The sequence below is a fragment of the Oreochromis aureus genome, linkage group 13, assembly GCF_013358895.1.
Source record: "Oreochromis aureus strain Israel breed Guangdong linkage group 13, ZZ_aureus, whole genome shotgun sequence".
Lineage (NCBI taxonomy): Eukaryota > Metazoa > Chordata > Actinopteri > Cichliformes > Cichlidae > Oreochromis > Oreochromis aureus.
Genome location: NC_052954.1, coordinates 1,535,820 through 1,557,107, shown reverse-complemented (window position 1 = coordinate 1,557,107; position 21,288 = coordinate 1,535,820). Strand labels below are relative to the sequence as shown.

The 21,288-nt window shown below is 38.9% G+C and overlaps 1 protein-coding gene across 1 annotated transcript in view; it reads left to right on the top strand.

Moving 5' to 3' along the window:
* Positions 1-2,606: 2,606 nt before the first annotated feature.
* The window catches only part of fbxw4 (F-box and WD repeat domain containing 4), a 56,930-nt gene continuing 38,248 nt past the window's right edge, over positions 2,607-21,288 (top strand). The window contains exons 1-5 of the mRNA XM_031727204.2: positions 2,607-2,951; positions 5,565-5,660; positions 5,928-6,113; positions 7,053-7,185; positions 10,716-10,801. Of these exons, the coding sequence (XP_031583064.1) occupies positions 2,767-2,951; positions 5,565-5,660; positions 5,928-6,113; positions 7,053-7,185; positions 10,716-10,801 (686 nt within the window). The 5' untranslated portion in view covers positions 2,607-2,766. The remainder of the gene's footprint in view (positions 2,952-5,564; positions 5,661-5,927; positions 6,114-7,052; positions 7,186-10,715; positions 10,802-21,288) is intronic.

The following is a 21,288-nucleotide window of genomic DNA, read 5'->3' as shown; positions in this document are numbered from 1 at the left end:
ACAGCTTAGTGTTTGGTACATCCTTTAGAGTGCAAAGCTTTTAACACGGGGACACATTTTTATGATGCAATCAATCATTTAATTACAAACAGCAATGTTCAGCTGATCAAAGAGCAAATTGTAAAATAATGTGAATGAGCACAAACTGATGCTACTGATGCTAAACAGCTAAGGTCAATGAACCTTTGGTAGTCATGTGACCATAACATAACCTTGGCAGTTTTAGTGGCTAAACTGCCCCAGGGTCTGCAGGCCAGGAGAGAAAAGCAGTAAAGACATTCAGATCAAACCAAACCTTTTGTTGCTCTGAAGTTATGTATCATATACTTTAGAAGTATCGGTCTCTAATTTATGGACATTAATTCACCTTCGTAAGAAACTGAACATAGCTTAGTGAAATAAAAATGTAACTAAAAAGTTTCTAGAGCTTCCATCCACAACTACAGAGGACGGAATTTATTCAAATTGTAAATTTGAAAATATACTCAGATCATTTGTTTAAAATAAATTAACTGTTGGTTTTAGCAAGAAATTTTCTGGACAAAAGCTGTTCTGAAAATGAAAAGTAACACATTTCCTTATTTTTAATTTAGGTTTTTAGCAAAAACAAGTAGGCAGTAATCAGGAAGCTGTAATGAACAATATAACAAGTCATTCATTAAAAACATCAATTAGGGCAAAATTAAACATTTTACCAACTAGAATTAGAATAATTATAAACTTGAAACTATGCAAATAAGTTGAGTTTTCTTATGATGAAACATCCTGAGCATATACATAAAACAATCCAGAACACATAGTTAGACGTTACAAAACTAAAAGTAAACTTATTCAGATTCTAGTTGGATTATCAGCTCTGTAAGTATATAGACAATGGCACAATGTAATTTTGCCTCTGCACATTCACAGATAAACTTCATTCAGTTTAATGGGGAATGGCTGTTTACTTCCTCCTGTGTGAAATGTCTGCTGACGTGGAAAGACGAAATGTTAACTGAGACCCACTCTGGCAGGACGATCCGAATTATGAAGCCCTTATCTGCAGTGAGTGTGTCACCTGGTTGTAGATATTGCAGTACTCCACAGTTATGGCTTTGTCTGACCATACATGATACAAGTTACAAAGGTTCTTAGGTAGTCCTATATATATATATATATATATATATATATATATATATATATATATATATATATATATATATATATATATATATATATATATATATATATATATGTACATATATATATATATATATGTACATATATATATATATATATGTCTGCTTAAAGTCCACTACCACACATTATTTGTGCATTATGATGTAAATTGTGGTCTATGTGATCACAAAAAACATGCAGGCACACGGATATTGAAGTGGACCCTCACACTCACCATCTGATAAAAAAATTCACATTGCAAATGTGGAAAATAATATCTCAGCCTAAGGCTGAGCCAGCTGCACTTTGGAGAAAACTCACTTTACTCACTTGGGTGCACAATTTCAACCTTTTGAATAAGATTTATGGCTCATTACCAAAGGTCCTCTTGTCCTCTTGTGCAATAAAAATAAAAGTAATGTCCATATCCGTGCTGGAGCCTGCACCACTATTCTCCTCCTCCGATACACAAACTGAAATCAGCTGATTGTGGAACCAATAAGCAAACAGACCAAAAATTCCAAGGAAGTGAACCACTGGGTACCAGTTCTCTATTCCCATCCTCAATTAGCAATTCTTAATTTGGTCATTAGTGTGTATCGTTTTCTCCTAGTCTGTGATTGACATTTGATCCTGTGTCCTGCTGCAGTCCCCCTTTAAATTGGATAAGCAATTTACAAAATTGATATAGTATGGGCACAGCTTTTGGTATAGCATAGAAAACAATGGCGGTTAGTTTTATATGTATTGTACTTTTCATGGAATTTTTCACAAATTGATATTAATTAATAAGTCCACCATTGTGATTTTAAAAAATCAACCAACAGTTAAAATTGCATTATCAAACCATGTGTAATAGAAAAGAGTTTTATTTTTACATGGGACGTCCATGTTGTTCCATATTAACTGGTAAACGCAGGAGTGGTCGGTATGGGGAAGGGGAGGTGAGGCACTAGGGGAGAGGAAAACAGAGTTAACTGGGGGGAAATATTCCATTGATGCAGACAAATGTATGAAAGGCTGGACAAAAACGTGGCTTACTTGCGAGCTGGAGTGAGTTAATCCTAGGAGGAGGTTGCCAAGAGAGTTTTCCACGGATTGGGGGTGTTTGAGGATGAGTTTATACAATATACATAATTATCACGTTCGTACAATATAATATTTATATTGTACGAACGTGATAATTATGCATATTGTAATAACGTGATATTATATTGTTCAAACGTCAAAAGTATATTGTACAAACATGAAAAGTATCTTGTTAGAACAATAAAATTTTCACGTTATAACGTGATATACTTTTTTTCTTTTGCCTGGGTGGCAGCTCTACGCTTCCGTAGAAATTTGACTTTTGCCAGGGGAGGCCAACAACGTATAGAGGCTAGCCTGAAACAGGAAAGCAACATTTTACGTCATGACGTACAGACACGTTGCGTGTCGTCATCAAGCGGTGGTTCATTGGAAGAATGGCTTCCTGTTTGATCTCTCTCCCTGCTCTGTGAGAGATGAAACCTTACTGCAGTGCTTAGCGCTTTAATACACAAACTAAACACGCAGAACCGGACATAGAGGGTTGGAGGGCGGCGCAGCGGTGCCCGAGGGCTCGCCATGCTGCTGTCTCAGCTCCCAGAGGATCTTCTCTATTATATCTTATCTTATTTGGACTACAGATCTCTCAGTCGCCTCTCTCAAGTTTGTAGAAGCCTTTACCGCTTTGTAAACCGGGACGCTGTTTGGAAGAAGATTGCTAAAGATCTTCTAAACACCGGCATTACTCGGGAGGGGAAGGACATGTAAGAAAACAGTCGCACACTTCTGAGCAAGCTGCTGGGTGTTTTTAGCTTAGCGTTAGCCTAACTGTGCGATTGTTGCATGCAGTGTTCATTGGCCCATGCTGCTGCTGCTCTGTCTCACTGAGTGACCCACTCTACACCTGTAGCTAGCTGGTAAAGCCTTCCCCGGGTCTCTTCGTGGCCGTAGTATGTTGTACTGCATTGTGATGTTTAACCATAAAGAGTCACGCTATGGTCCCAGTACATCATTTTACATAAACCAGTAAACAGACTTCATTTTACTTTAAATAAAAGTGATGTACTTTAAATCACTTTCAACGCTTTTAATTGAATGACTGTGATAAACGCGACTAAGTAGCTTTTAATAAAATCCAGTGTGAAATTCAGGCTGCACCATCACCTGCTTTGGGGAGGGGTTAAATGTACAAGTGTTAGCTTTACAATAGTAAGTGTTCCACGTCAATGACCACGTAACATTAAGACAGCTACCCCAATACTGCTTCTCAGTTAGCATTGCAGTGTTTGAATCAAAGGTTTCACCCCTGACCTGAAGTTCTGATCCTAGTATTTAGTTTAATGTGCAAAATGTGTAAAAGTCAAGAACCAAGGTAGGACTCATCATGATGTTGTCCTCATCTTGTCTTTATGCAGTCACCAACCACTTATGCAAATATCTAATTAGCCAATTACATGACAAGGTCAAGTATCAGAATGGAGAAGAAAGTGAGTTAAACATAAATGTTTGGTGACAGATGGCTGCTCAAAGTTTTTCAAAAGATGCTAGGTTTTCTAGAGAACGATCCAAAATGTCTATCAGTGCTGACCCATTGATACACACTGGGTCCTGGGTTCCTCGGGCAGTTCCTGGATGATGCTATTGATTGGTCCCTACACTTGCTCACTTCAATAGAACTCCTCCGACATTATGTGTTGGTCTATCCACTGCTGCAAGGCTGCCCCTCACACTGTTCAGGATCTTAATGATGCCCTGGTCCAGATCTGGGAGAAGATCACCCAGGTCACCGTTTGTCGCCTCGTTAGAAGCATGCCTGGATGTTGCATATAAGCATGCAGGAGCACAAAGCACATTTTGAGTTGCTGCAATGAAATTTGGAGTAGCCTGCCTCATCATTTTTTCACTTTGTTTATCCAGGTGTCTTTGAATTCAGCCCTGTATGATTTTCATGCAGGGCTGAATGATGTTGCATCCTTTCAGTCCTAACTCACTGCCCAGTCCATATGCAGGATGATTTTAGTTCCCATTGAGATCTGAAGTGTTCCTTTCATTGTTTTTGAACTTTAGATGCACTTCTTCCCTCGCCTGTATGTGAGCAGGCACAGTTTTTAAAGAGGACAGCCTGCATGAACAAACAAAGATGATAACCACGTCGTCATAGTGATCTCCAATTGTTTAGGCTAACATTAAATAAAACTGGTCATGTTGAATTTTCTTTGCAGTAAAATATCACTAAAACAGTTTGCATAGAGTCCCAGTAGGAATCTGAAAGAGAAAATTAATTTGTGTAAACTGAGGCTGCAGCTATCTATTTGTAATCTATCAATGAATCGAATAGCAAATACTTTATTCTTATTCATGAGCAATAACAAATATTCAAAAGAGAAAAAAACAGGTCTTTTAAAATGAATGCTCATTGGTTTCAATTTTAAATGTAACCACATACTAAACTAAACCCTTTGACTGTGTGTAAGTGCCATGTTAAAATTACATTTTTAAAAGAAAACATTTCTTAAATGTAAAAAGATGTATGAATCATCTCTAGTGTGGATGGAGCAGCTACAAAGTTCACGGTTTGTTGATCAGGTGCTTTGATGGACTCCTGCTAACGTTTTCCCAGTAAAGGTTTTGTGGTGATTACAGGAACAGCACTGGTGTTTCTTTCACGCTCCCTGAGCTCAGCTGTTGGTAACGGCTCCACGTCTTTGCTCTTCACGGTGTGTCAGCAGACTGTGCCAGGGTCATCATCACTGCTGCTGTAGTGTCATCAGTGGGCTGTCAGACTTTGTACTAATTCGCTGCTCCTACATGAGTTTCTATTGCAGGTCTGTTTTTAGTCGCACATGTGGGTGAATCGCTGGTGTTGACATCGTTTAACACAGTGGCACGCTACAGAGCCGTTTATAATCGAATTACTCGTTGAATGTTGCAGCCCTAGTGTAAAGTGACCATTTCAACAAGCTGTCACCAAGTCTGTATACAAATGTACTGTGGGGTTATATGTAAGTTCAGGCTTTACATCTTTCTGTAAACAGCTCCTAAGATTATTGATGCAGTATTATTGTAGGGTCTTGATTTTAATATTAAGAGCCTTGAGGGGACTTCTTGTGATTTGGCGCTATATAAATAAAATTGGATTGAAATTGTAACCATAGTTTTTTTGACAGATGTTTCAGAAGTTCTGAAAAAAAGTTTGCACGTCCCAGTTGTGCTAAAAACCAAACAAACCAGTTTTTCTGTGACACAACACTTTGTCTTAAATATGTATAGATTGATGAAAAGTGTCAAATATGCATCGTTTTTGCAGATAATACCACCAGTATTCAAAACCCACATAGATCAAAGTGTAGTCATCTTGGTTGTTGCTGTTCCTGCAGATATCCTCTCATACGGCTCAAGGACAGAGTGAAGATTGCTCAAAACTGGTACAATGGGATCTGCAGAAGAATAATTCCTCTCAGATGGAAAACTAAGTAAGTCCCCTGTTCTACCTTATTTCAATTCACATCATGCAGACATGTCAAAGTGTAAAACAAGAGAATGTACCATAAGAGTTTTGGATTTCAGTGCCGTAAAAGATTTAACTTTGTGATTGGTTTCACAGAAAAACTGTTAATCATGGATAACATAACAGAGCCTGATAAAGAGTCATTCGAGTTTTCTTCATTATCTGCATATTTTAAAGACGTTCACGCATGATTTTGAAATCACTTACATTTTATCTTGTATCTTGTTGTCAGACTGTTACCATGGTTACAGCTGGACGGGGACACTCTTTTTCTGTCTCAGGCTGCTGATATAAAAGTGTACCATATCCACAAAGACTCGGGGAGACTCCAGCGTAGTCCATATGAAGTCTACTCGGGACACAAGGGTGACGTCTGTCGCTTTGTTGTCACAGATTCTCTCCTGATCAGCGGTGGAAGGTAGCTGAAGGAAAACTGTTGGTTGTTCTTGAGCTAATCTGAAGGAAACATGAAGTTTGGAGGTCTGTAGAGATTGACACCTCTGCACACCTCAGCATCCGCTGACCCTGCTCTGTGATTCTTATGTGGCTTACCATTTGGTAGCTGAGTTGCTGTGTTTACCAGTCACTTCCACTTTGTTATAACACCACCAGCTGATACAGCTCTATCCCAGCCTCAATGCTTAGCCTTATTTTGGCGTATTTGATCCTAAATTCCTTACAGGGAGACAGAGTCTATATAAGCTTTAAACAGTCTTCTCAGAAGGGTCCACATTCAAAACGCACTCTGCAACTCCTTTATGAGCAATAATTAAGACCCCAAAACACAAGTACATCGAGCTAGGATTAAAAAAGGTTTTACATTTGCTAAATTTGAATACATTTGAAATGTGTACATATTTATTGAAAAAAGTGTGCAAAAACAAATGATGTGGGTTATTTGTGTGAGCCAGTTAGAGCAAGTCTGTGCTGGGAATAATTTTCACTGAAAGCATGTCTAAGGGAAACAATGCTTGTCCCAAAATGGCCACAATACAAGGTGGTTGCTAAATGTTTCTGGTCACGGGATGAAAGTAGTCGTGATGTGATGAGTGAGCAAAGAGAGCTTGAGACAGTGGCTCTGACTTGCTTTCACGCTTCCATACATCTGACTAGTTGAACTATGGATTGTTGTGGTAATTATAAATCATTTTATTCAGAGTTGATCTAAGCACTGGGTTACACTAATGTATAGACGTTTACTGTGTTCCTGTCAGCATAAGAGAGGTCAAGACATTTGATTTGTGGGTTCCAACCTATCAAAAAACTTAAGAGCTTCTGTTTATGTGAATACAGATTTACTTTGGACGGCTAAAATGTAAGACAAAGAAAGTCTAATGCTCTTCTTTATTGGTGTCAGTGATGGCAAGATCGTCGTCCACAGCAGGAGAAGTGATGTGCCGGTGGAGTTTTCAGGTCATAACCAGGAGGTGAACTGTGTGGATGCTAAAGACGGACTCATCATCAGTGGATCCAGAGACCGGACAGCCCGGGTCAGAACGACTCTACACTTTGGGTTTATTATGTGATGCACAGTAGCAGAGTGTTTACAGTCCCACTTCTAAGGCTACGTTCACACTGCAGGTCTTAATGCTCAATTCAGATTTTTTGATCAAATCTGATTTTTTTGTCTGCTTGTTCACACTACAAATAAAATGCGACAGCAAACGCGCTCCAGTGTGAACGCTCAAAGCGGCCCGCATGCGCAAAGGAAGATGTCACACACAACGCGCTCTGTTTAGACCCAGAGCAAACAGTATTGTTTGACTGATGGCCCTTAATATAAAGACTTCGGACTTTACGTTTCCCAATTTTTGCTTTAAGTTATTTTGTTATTTACATAATAATGTAAATAACCTAATAATGATCCTTATTGCTGTTTTAGAGGAGCGGTGCTTCAAAGGATAGTCGCAGATTTCTGTCAGAATCTGCAGATTATACAGTACAAATAAAATGTTCACGTTGTCTTCCCAACAGTTTCACTGACATCTACACTGGATGGCCAGGAAGCGTTCGCGATGTCTTCTCGGGCGCTGATAATTGGCGTCTGTCTTGTGTCAGTGATGTAAAAGACGGATTTAATGCGACCTGACCGTTCACACAGCAGTCGCTTTCTAAAACATCGGATATGTATCGGATTCAGTACCACATACCAAAGTGACCCAGATCGGATTTGTGCCGTTCACACTGTCATACCATGATCGGATATGGGTCGCATAGGGTCAGAAAAATCGGATTTGATGCGCTTTCGCCTGCAGTGTGAACGTAGCCTAAGACTTTGGGATGCTGTGCAAAATTTCATATCAATGATTTGCAAATCACTTTTGGACTGTGAGCCAATCGCAAGTCAAACGGTCCCTTCACTATTCAGCCAAATAACCGGGGGTGGCACAGCAACAGTCGTGGGTTCTGATCCAGTCTGAGGCCTTTCTGTGCACAGTTTGTATGTTCTCCCTGTAACTGCATTGGCTTGTTAGGTTAACTAGTGCAGTGTAGATGTGAGATTGAATGGTTGTTATTTGTATTAGCCCTGCAGTAGACTGGCAGCATGTCCAGGATGTACCTCACGTCTTGCCCCTTGACAGCTCCTGAGCTGGATAAGAGGAATAGAAATGGATGATGGAGAGATTGGGCGACTGCCTTAGGCCAGCTGAAAAGCACCAAGTCTGTTTTTATTTTTAAACATCAAGTTGTGATGCTTTCCTGACATTATATAGTTTAGATAAATACTGCATTCTTTGCAGTTTCAGGCCATTCTTAAACTCCAGAGCTCTTTGCACAACTTCCTAAAACTCGGCTTGTGTATAGATTCTTTACTTGCCCAATCATACACTGAGCTGTTTACAGTTAGCTCCATATATATTTGGACACTGACACAAGTTTGGACTTTTATCTGTTTACTGAAACATGTTTAGTTATATATAGTTATATAATGGACGTGGAGCTTAATGTGTAGACTGTCAGCTTTCGTTTGAGTGTATCAACATTCAAATTGGATGTTCAGCTTCTTAGCCTGTGCCACTGTGTTTTTAAAGGGACCAAAGGTAGGTGAAATGGACTCAAAGGCTATTTCATGGGCAGCTGTGGGCATGTCCCCAGTTATCAACCAAGCAGATAAAAGGTCTGGAGTTGATCTGAGGTGTGGTGCTTGCATTTGGAAGGTTTTGCTGTGAACAGACAAGATGTGGTCAAAGGAGCTGTCCATGCAGGTGAAACAAGCCATCCTTAAGCTGCAAAAACAAAAACAAAAAACATTTGAGAAATTGCTCAAACAGTAGGATTGGCAAAGTCTAGAGTTTGGTACATCCTGCGAACGAAAGCAAGCACTGGTGAACTCATCAATGCAAAAGTCCTGGACCTCCATGGAAGACAGCGGTGATGATTGCAGATGAAGAGAAGCCCCTTCACAACAGCCAGCCAGGTGAACAACACTCCTCCAGGAGGTCGGCCTATCGATATCTAAGCCTACCATAAAGAGAAGACTGCATGAAAGTAAACACAAAGGGTTCACTGCAAGGTGTTAGCCACTCATAAGCTTCAAGAATAGTAAGGCTAGATTGGACTGAAAAAACATCTAAAAAAGCCAGCACAGCTCTGGAAAAACATCTTTTGGACACATGAGACCGAGATCGCCCTCGACCAGAATGATGGCAAGAAAACAGAATGGAGAAGGTGTGGAACAGCTCATGATCCAGAGCACGCCACATCCTCTGTGAAACATGGGGGAGGCAGTGTGATGGCTGCCAGTGGCACTGTGACACCAGTGTTTATTGGTGATGTGACACAGGACAGAAGCATGTTGTCAGAGACAGACTGTCTGCTCACATGCAGCCACACTGATCAGGCAGCCTTTCATAATACAGATGGACAATGACATGTAGCCAAAGCAACCCAGGAGTTTATTAAAGCAAAGAAGTGGAATATTCTTAAATGCTAGCTCAGTCACCTGATCTTAACCCAACTGAGCATTTCACTTGTTAAGACTAAACTTCAGACAGAAAGGCCCGCAAACAAACAGCAGCTGCAGTAAAGACCTGGCAGAGCATTTAACCTGGTGATGTCCATGAGCTCAAGACTTCACGCTGTCAGCGCCAGCAAAGGGATTTATACTGAGTATTAGAAATGAACATTTCATTTACACTTCTTTAATTTGTCCAATGATTTTTGAGCTGCTGAAATGAAGGGATGGTGTTAAACATGCTTTAGTTCATCACATTTTTATGCAATCTTTTTGTTCAATCCACTGAATCAAAGCTGAAACTCTGCACTTCAGCTACATCTGAGTTTTCTTTGTTTAAAATTCATTGTGATGATGTACAGGACGAAATTAGGAAAAAGTTGTCCAAATATTTAAGGACATAACTGTAGTTTTTATACTTAACAGTGAAATCACTAGCAAGCATTTTTAAACACAGTGGATACACCTGGATGTAAATCTGCAAAAAAGCTTTTTAATATAGTTTAATTCAAAAGGAAAGCTTTCATATGCTATACTATATATTCAAAATGAAATACTTCTAATCTTTATTTTAATTTGGATGATTACGGTGCACAGCTCTTAAAATCAGGAAACTAGTATCTGGTAGAATAATCATTTATAAGCATTACAGAAGAACTTCACCAGATTAGATTCTGTTATACTGAAAAGTAACACGGTCCCTGTTTTCTGTTTGTGTACCGAACACATGAAGGTAGACATTAGTGCAAAAGTTAGTTCTGTGATTGACGACTTTTCTGATATCCGTCCTGTTCTTGCTGTGTCCCCGCCCCCAATGCTCAAATGAAATGTGTGCATTTTACAGAGCATCCTAACCTTCACATAGAGGGCTGTCCGCTCCATGTTTATAAGACTGAAGTTAACAAAACATTTACCCATATTTTTAACTAAACAAATGATACATTTCACTGTATATCTAAATCATCATGTGCTCAATTATTGCTATTACAATAATAATGTCATGTCCATATGATGTGATTTGTCATTTAATCCATAGATGATCTAATAAGGTTTTTCTTTCTTTAGATTTGGAATTTGACTTCCACCGCTCCCAGAGGTACAATTCCCATGCATGACAGAGTGTGGTCCGTGGCTATTAATCCCACACTGAGGTAGGAGTCACCCACTCACTTGTCTTTTTTCTCATTGTTATTTAAAGCACTTTTTCATAGTTCTTGTAGCTGCTGGACATGCTGCGTACCTCACCGCGACCTGGGGGCTGTTGTAGGTCTTACAACCCAGTTTTTTCAGCCCTTGTTATAGAGTATGAGCTTTCCTGCATCACTTATGTATAGTACTTAAGCCATGAATCGTTTACATGAATAAGCTGAATGCAGCATCGGCAACTAACTTTAACTCTTTGTTGCCATTGTGCAGTCATCATTTTTACAAGAGCACAAAACTGGAATACTGACCCACAGTGGTGCTAAAAGAAAGAAATGAAAGAAAGAAACTTCCATTATTAACTAATAATAAGTAAGAGTAAACAATGAGAAAACATTAATCATGCAGGTGTCAGTGCCATGTTATACCTACATGTTGCACAGGAATATCATCACGTGGTTTTATTTTCCTTCCAACCGTGTGCAGTGGTTCAGTACACAGTGAAGGAGACCACGGTGCCACACACACAGTAAATAACAGAAATCATGTGACCTTGAATCACCAGAGTGAAATATAAAAAACTTAATTTTGTTGTAGGATTCCACGAAATCTGGGAGATACAAAAAGGATTCCACGAAAAAAAGTTAAATGTGTTAAATAAAAGCTAATAAAGTAAAAGTAAATACTAATAAAAAAAGTATAAGTGTGAACAAATATGGATGTTAACAGCAACAGCATTAACACTGTGGCCTGGCTTGTTTCTTTTTTTTAACTTCTGTTACTTACATTTAATGTAAACTAATTTTCTGTCATGCTTACATTTGCATTATCATTTTTAGGTATACTTTATTTAAATCTAGTTTGTAATAAAGCAGCTGCCGGAGTCACTCTGCGACCAGCAGAGTGACTCTGACTGAATGGGCGTGAAACAGCAGAAGCAGATTCTTTGTCGGGGCGCTTTAGAAGTGCCTTTGATTTCTCAACCATGTTTTGGCTCAGAAACCTAATAACATATACTTACACATACTCACAGCTCTGGTGACTTCTACACAGACAGATGCAGACGTTTGTAACAGTATCCACTTCATCACCTGCTGGTCTGAGAGGCAGGTGATTGTCCATCTACAGAGACGCTTCATCTGCTGTAGATGTTTTTTAGGCGTGCCATTTCTTCTTTGTCCTCAAAGTTTCAAGTTTCCTCAATTTTTTTAAAGACACACTGTAAACCATGTCAGGAAATGCCTAGAATTTGGCTAATAACTCTTTATATGTCATGTTGGTGGTCGGTGCAGAAATGCACTTTTGTGCCCGTTAAACTGTCATAGATTCAGCTAAAGAAACGGGAACCAAATATGTTGTTTTACTATTAACAACCTCTGTACGAATAAGGTTTAAAATTGGTTCTTTATTTGTAGACACAGCACTGGTTCATATATTGAAAAATTCAATTACAGTTTTAATTGGCTTACAGAAGAAAAAACATGTCCTCTGACCGTTTTTCTCTGAAAATTCTCCGATACTGAAAATGTGTGAAAAAGCAGTCAAAGGAAAAGTGAGACAGACCTTCAGAAAACCCCAAGAACTATTTCTCAAGAACATTTCCCATTTATTTGACTGTAGCTGAGGTCATAGTTAATAAAATGCTGTGTTACAGAAGACTATGAAAATGATCACTGAGACCATAAACTCATTAGGAAAGTGTTTACCAGGGTGGGCAGCATGATGGTGTACTGGTTAGCTTTGTTGTGTGTGGTCTCCATTGTCTCCCAGTACCTTTTCATGCAGGTTTTCAAGCTTCCTTCCATAGTAAAAAAGAAAAAAAAAACATAATTGATGAGGTGCATAAAGTACTTAAAGTGTATAGAATAAATCATGTATTGATAAATGTGGCTTGTAGTCCAAAAAACTGTCTATCTACAGATGCAGTTGAGAATTAGGATCATTTTCTCAAAGACATCCGTGCACTCAGGAATGCTTTTGAAATCATTTTCAAAGCCCACACGTACACGGGTGTTTTTGAAAAGGCAGCTTTTTCTATGCGTTTGGGCCTTTTGTCCACACGTAAACGGCGTTTTCGATCACTGAAAACAGAGATTTAAAACTCCTGCCAGGGTGGAGATTTTCGATGGTGTGGACAAGGAAAACTGAGATTTAGTCACGTAACGTCAAAAGTATGTGCTGTTTTTGACATCACGCTGTGCTCATGTTATTGTTTACATCAGATACATTTCTACAATGGTGGATATAGACAAAATCCTGTTGCTGTTAATCTTAGTGTCTGCAGTTTTTACACGCTTACATATACACACACAGTTACTGTCCCTCCATTTAGAAAGACAGAGGTGTCAGAGTGAACATCAGACGTAGCTTCTACATTCAACACAGACGCTCTCACAACCGAAATCCCAACACCAACGTCATCATCGGTTTTGAATACATTTCTTTTTTTAAATTAAATTTATGCATGCTGTATGCATTTTGTCCATTCCAAAGTTGTGAGTCCACACCAACCAAAATACTGTTTTTGGTTATTGAAATGATGAAGGCACTTGAAAAGTAACACAAAATGATCTGCCTTCCCAGAAAAACACAAACTTTTCAGAAGTACTTAAGGTTTTGTGCAGGCACAAAACCCTGTTTACTCTTCCCCTCCCAGGCTTCTAGACTTCTGATTGGCCAACATTTCTACATGGTTAGGATCTGGCATGTTCTTGACAGCATTTGACTTTGTTTTTGGTGTTTACATGTGGACGGAGATATTTTTTCAAAACTGTACGTGCACAGACCAGCTGAACACAGGTTGTAACACAGGAGGAAGAGCAGGTCTACCAAAGTATTCTTAGGCAACATACTGAATCCCAAACTGGTCTCTGATGTCTTCACTGGATTGTGAAAGTGTGTGAATAGAAAGCCCTTAGGAATACAAAATGCTTGTAGGAACTGGTGAATACGTGAATGAGGCCTGTTGTATACAGTGCTCTGACTGCTTAAATAGAGTAGAATGGTACTATATAAGAATCAGAACCAATCCATACCAGGTCTGTGCAGGCAGATGGGCCATCCCTGGACTGGATAGCAAGCGCGCTAACTCTACTAGACCCTAAACCTTGCTTATCTCTGCACTAGAGCTGGGCGATATATCGAGTTTTTTAAAAATATCGATATATTTTTATACGAGATATAAGATGTGACAATATCCTTTATATCGATATAGTCTATGTTACGTTATAATTATAGTTGCGGAGCCGCAAGTTTGCCTCTCTTTCGTCCACTTTTGTCTCTACCCAACGTTACTCGACCTCGCCTCTCCTTCACTGAACACAACTCCCCCTCCTCCCCCATCGCTTCACCTGCAGGCAGCGACAAGATGGACACGGCAAATCTCCGTTAATGAGTTACTGCGCATCGCCCCGTGCGTGGGGCTGGACGGTTGTTAACGAGCTAGCCACGCTAACGCCATGCACGGCCTGAAATCCTTTCATTCTCTCAAAAGTTGACTGCGCGCCTTTTGTATGAATTCTGGTTGTGCTTACTGACCGCGAACCGATTTTATGTGATACACAGCGCTCAGCAATCTGTCAATAAATGTTTTAGTTCGACTTTGCTAAGCTACGGAGCTGCACCGCTTGATGGATTGTCGGAGCATTACGGCTACCGAGGAGCCTCGCGGAGTGATACGTACTGTGCTTCAACGTAATATTACCGTACTGTGTGTGTATAAGGACCATAAATGGCTCCTGTTCAGAGACATGGTTACGAAGCGGATTTCAAACTCCAGGCTGTCAGTCACGCAGTAGAAGTTGGGAACAGAGCAGCTGTGAAATCTGTCTTTGTTATTATGCTCAGCGTCTGTTAGTTTACATTTTGACTGCACAATTGTGAGCTCTTTGTTATGCACAAAACAACATAGTTTTATTTTATTTATAGAGCATCATTATTTAATAAATGCTCATAATTTATTTTTGAGTAGTTGTTTTCATGTACATCTATGCTGTATGTTAATAAAAGTGCCTGTGTGACATCTGGGACACAGCTTTGACTAAGAACTCTCTTTTTGTTCTTACTTTATGGCTTTAAAAAAATATTGAGATATATATCTTATATCACCATCCAGCTAAAAAATATCGAGATATGAATTTTGGGTCATATCGCCCAGCTCTACTCTGCACTCTACACTAAAGCCTGCTCACTCAAATCAACCTTTAACAGTTTGAAGGGCGGAGTCGAAAGGAAGAGGGATCCTAATCTTATTGGTTGCTTTGAAATCAGTGACGCCATATCGTGTGTGATGGAAAGATTCCCTTTTCTACGCAAACTGAGTCACACCGAAACGTTCTGTTAAACAGTGTTTGTTTATCATTTGGAAAATGAAGTTTGCCAAATGAACTATGAGCAGTTTGCTGTGTAGCAGTGGAAATACAGCTCTCACTGGATTACTTCAATGCTGAACTGTTTCTGAAGCGGGTGATTTTAACATCCATGTAGATGCTAAAAATGACAGCCTCAACATGGCATTTAATCTGTTATTAGACTCAATTGGCTTCTCTCAAAATGTAAAAGAACCCACCCACCACTTTAATCACACTCTAGATCTTGTTTTAACATACGACATAGAAACTGAACATTTAACAGTGTTTCCTGAAAACCCTCTGCTGTCTGATCATTTCCTGATAACATTCACATTTACAATAATTGATTACACAGCAGTGGAGAGTAGACTTTATCACAGTAGATGTCTTTCTGAAAGTGCTGTAACTAAGTTTAAGAATATAATCCACCCACTGTTATCATCTTCAATGCCCTGTACCAACATAGAGCAGAGCAGCTATCTGAACGCTACTCCAACAGAGGTCGATTATCTTGTTAATAATTTTACTGCTTCATCAGAAGTACTTGACTGCCTGGTATAACTCTCAAACGTGCACCTTAAAACAGATAACTCGTAAGCTGGAGAAGAAATGGTGTTTCACAAATTTAGAAGATCATCATTTAGCCTACATATATATATATATATATATATATATATATATATATATATATATATATATATATATACATATATATATATATATATATATATATACATATATACATATATATATATATATATATATATATATATATATATATATATATATATATATATATATATATACATATATATATATATATATATATATATATATATATATATATATATATATATATATGTATGTATATATGTATATATATATATATATATATGTATGTATGTATGTATGTATGTATATATATATATATATATATATATATATATATATATATATATATATATATATATATATATATATATATATATATATATATATATATATATATATATATATATATATATATATATATATATATATATATATATATATATATATATATATATATATATATATATATATATATATATATATATATATATATATATATATATATATATATATATATATATATATATATATATATATATATATATATATATATATGTTTTTGGTTTTTTTATACCATTTTAAATCCAGAAATGGTTATGTAGCCAAATCTCAGTATATGTGCAGTTGAAATGCTCGTCTGGGACCATCAACCGTTCTGTGCACAGAGTCACTTATTCTGATACACACTGATAAACAACTTCTATTGTAGCTCTCTCTCTTGCTGTATGTGTGTATGGAGCTAGGCAATGGGATTTCCGTTAGTTAGTAAGCGAATAGGTGACCAGGTATTTCGTGCAGTAACTAGTCTCAACCAAAGTGATGCTGATTAATATGACATGTTTTGTTTTTGTTTACATTTTTGTTAGCCCTGCACATAAAATAGATATATAATGAATCCATGTTACCTCTTTGTAACGATCAAAATTCTGATTAATGACTTTAATTTGATTGCAGTCAGCAGAACCTGTTCAGAGCAGCAGTTTTGACCTGAAATAGTAGGTAAACGCTGGTGTAACGGCATTAATGCAGTTCTTTCTGTTTAGGTGCAGAGCTGTGATTAATGTGAATAAGCTTATTTCTACTAATGTTTCATTGAAGTCACTTCACATAGTCAATTAAATGTATTTAAATTAATTTCAGCACAGCATAAGTAAATAAACTGAAAATGTTTCATTTTACAATTTTGGATCAGAATTTATTGTTATTATAAAACATTTTTGACATTTAAAGTAGTTTTAACATTTAACAAGCATTATGGCCTCTCCTGCATAACACGCTTTCATTCCTGCTCCAGCTCCAGTAGAGGCATGGATCCTACACAACATCTTAAGATTGTCATCAGTATTTGGCACCAAGAATGGGTTATTTTGGTCGTATAAATTGCCCCTAACCCTTCATAGGTCAGACAGAGATACTTGTAAAATAATGAATTATTTGGATCATCTCCCAGCAAGGTTATTATCGTTAACGAAAACTAACGAAATAACGAAAACTAGAAGTGAAAAAACATTTTCGTTAACGGAAATAAAAAAAAACAAAAAAGGAAAACTAACTAAAACTGTAATGAGTGTTCACAAAACTAACTAAAATTAACTGAATTTATAGCAAAAATGCGTTTAGTTTTCGTTGATGTGTGCGTGTCATACAATAGTCAAGGGTGAAAATGAAGTTTAGTTTCCAGGTTTTTTTCTTGCTGTGTCTCATTATGCCAGCAGGTGGCAGTACGTTAGTCGAGTCGTCTGTGTCGCTGCTCCGTCCACGCGCAGAATCATGTCAGGAAAAGTCTGGAGAAAGCGCCAGAGTCCAATTTGGGATTACTTTGAATATGACTGTGTTTTGGATAAAGCAAGTGTCTTGTAGTGGAACGAGACAAATTATGAGGGACATTTCTAAAGGGAAAAAAATCCCACAAACCTTAAAGTGCACTTGAAAAGCTCACACAAGAAGGCTAACCTAGCTTACCTGGAGAAGGTAAGGGAGCACGCCCAACCCTCATCCCCAGAAACAGAAGCTAACCCCAGGCAAGGCAGCGTGATGCATCCCGAGACAACAGGACTGGGATATCTACATAACTGTGTGAGTCAATTGCCTTCAAAAAGTTTATCAATTCACTTGAACCAAAATTACGAACACCCGGTGCTGCAAGAGTTAATAGTCTCATTGGGGCCAAGATATACATTTTATAGTTGCCTGGTATCAACGGTTGTTCATCTGCCTTTATTTATTTATTTATTTATTTAAAGAACCCATAGGTGGGAATGTGAGTTGTCTGTCTCTGCGTGTTAGCCCTGTGACAGACAGGCGACCTGTCCAGAGTGCAGGGTATGGTAGCAGGAATAGCAACATACCCAAGGATAAGCAGAAGAGCATGACTGATATGATGAAACTGGGATTTTGTTACACTTTATTGCAAACACAACTAAAACTATAACTGAAACTAATCAAAACTAAACTGAAACTAAGGATTTTCCAAAAAATAAAAACTAAACTAAACTAGCAAACAATTGGTAAAAACTAATTAAAACTAATATAAAATTGAAAATCTGAAGTCAAAACGAAATAAAAATAAAAACTAATGAAAACTGCAAAACTATTAAAACCCTGTCTCCCAGTGCTCATTGGCCCTGACACTTACACATTTGTGTGCGTGTGCAGTCTTGCTATGTCCATATAAAGAAAAAAAGAGTAATGTGGAATGTTAACTTTAAAATTCCCACAAAGAAGCATAGAGCCAGAAATGCCTTTACACTAAATCTTTACGGCCATGTGGTGGGTTTGGGCATGGAGGGTATGCCACACTGATCACTAATGTAGAGAAGAGGGGGTTGGCAGAACCTAATGAAGAAAGCAGCTACCCTGAAGAGAAGTGAGAACAGGCGGGAGGGGGGGGGGTAGAGTTGTTTTGTGTAGGATTCCTCAAGCACAACTACAAAGATGTTGCAGAGACCAAAAGCGCCTTTGAAAGTTTCAAAAAGAGGAACATGATTGTTGGGTAAACCATCTCTTGAACACTTCTCACCGCCACCAGGGAAGGAGGACCTTTGACCTCCAGTAAGTACAGGGTTAAGCCACAGCAGCCACCTAGCCATCCTGAACTGGCCCTCTCTGACTACTGCCCTCCACTGCCACCCAACCTCAGACACTCCAATTTCACTCCCACTGCTCTGCCTTACTCAACTGCAAGAAAAAGCTCGAAATTCATGTCTTTCTCTTTGGTCTCTTCTGAGCCGTTCCTGTGGCTCAGGAGTCAAGAATTCAATTAGTTAAAAAAAGAGAAGAAAAGATCGAAGCTGCAACAATACAGCGATAAGGGGGCAGAATGTGCGTTCCCACACACTAAATACAGGGCGCTTTTTCTGGGGCCCACAGAGCCAGAGAACCTACACCACAGGAGGCGAGAATAATCACAGCTCGCTCTAAACCCCCTCATTACAGACACACACACACACACACACACACACATGCACGCACCTTGCATTCCTTATGCACACAGATAGTTTCATTCAGACACATATTACAAGCAGACATTCCACCTAAGAGCGACACACCTTGCAGATCCCCCACACTTACCATGAATAAACATACACTCTGCAAAACAAACACACAAGTATTCCCATCAAAAACACACTTGGCACGTGAAAACCTGCTGCACTCATACAGGTGTTCTCCTGTCTTGAGTTTACAGCAAGTAGTGTTTTAGAGATGCTACACACTTAAACTGGCAACTTTGTAAACAGTTTCCAAGCAATTGATACTTAGTAATTACTGGAGCTATGCATAACTGAAATAGGTAGACAGATTTAAATTTTTGGTAGATCTGTAACTACTGCAAACAATGTGTTGTTGGTTATTAAGGATCGTTGTTTTGTCTATAGATTTTTTTTTTTTTTCTGGGAGTCCAGTGGTTAGCACTGTTGTCTCAAAGCAAGAAGGATTTTGGAAAAACACTATATAAATGGCAGTCCATTTCTATTTCCATCAGGAGGGGCATATTTTGGGTAATTATGTGCACTATAGTATCAATCAAACTTTCATTTTTATAGCAACTTTCCAGACAGTTCAAACTTTTTGAGGGATGACTGATAAGCTGATAATGAGGAAATAAAAATTGAAATGGCCTATAAGAAGAATAAAAGTACATCAAACACAGTTAATAAAAATTAGAAAATAGATTCAATAATACCCATATCTCAGTCATTTTCTTCCCCTTATCTGGGGTTCAGTTGCGGGAGAAGCAAGTAAGGACGCCCAGACCTCCCTCTCCCCAGCCACCTCTTCTAGCTTATCTGGTTCTACTCTAAGCACCTGTCGAATTGCTCAACTCCTCACCCTATCGCAAAGGGAGAGGCCCGCCACCCTTTGGAGAAAGCTAATTTCTGCCACTTGTATCCACAATCTTATAATTTCAGTCACTACCCAGAGCTTGTGACCATAGGTAACAGGAAGGGACTGGTAAACCAAGAGCGTCACTTTCATTCACAGATTTCATTACCACATTGAACACAGCATCCGCATCACTGCTGCTGTGGTCCCAATCCATCTGCTCCCTTCTCCCCTCACTCACATGAACAAGACCCTGAGATACTTAAACTGCTCCCCTGGGAGGCAGTAACCCGTCCCTGACCCAGAGTAGGCAGTTCACTCTTTTCTTGGCTTAGGACCATGACTTGGAGGTGACTTGAAGGTGCTCTTCACATTCAACTGCAATCCTCTCAAAGCTGAAGGCCACCATCTAATAAAACCAACAAAAACACATCATCAACAAAAAGCCTTCCGCCACCTGAGTACAGCTAGAAATTTTGTCCATAAAAACTATGAACCGCATCTGTGATAAGTGGCTCCCCTGGCAGAGTCCAGCATTTACCAAAAAGAGTCCGACATACTGCCACCAATGCGGATCAAGCTCCTGTAACGGTTATCCAGGGATTGAATGGCTGGTAGGAAGGGATCAGACATCCCATACTCCCAAAGCAATTCCCCACAGGATAGTCTGAGGAACGCAGTTGAATGCTTTCTTCAAGTCCACAAAAACAACCACATGTAGACTGGTTGGGTAAACTCCCATGCACCCTCAAATATCATTGTAAGGATAAAGATAAGGATTAAGGTCTTGCATCCAAGGTTCGACTAAAGACAGACAAACTGTCCTCTCCAGTACCCTTGAATAGGCCTTACCAGGGAGGCTTAGGAGTGTAATCCCCCTGTAGAGGATCAACAGATCCTCTGAGCCTCCCTCTGGGACCGCCACCACAGTGTGCCAGTCTAGAGGTTCCGCCCTAGACCTCTCCCCTTGTAATGGGAGAGTCATCCCGCTCATTCCCAGACGCTGCTTCCTCTGCAGAAGAAGTGTCAGTAGGATTAAGGAGGTCCACCCCCACTATCCAACATCTGAGTAGAGTACTACCTCTTCCCCAAGTCCCCAAGTCTGACAATTTGCCAGAATCACTTTGAGGCATACTGAAAATCATTTTCCATGGCCTCACCAAACTCCTCCCACAACTGAGTTTTTGCTTCAGCTACCACCTGAGCTGCGT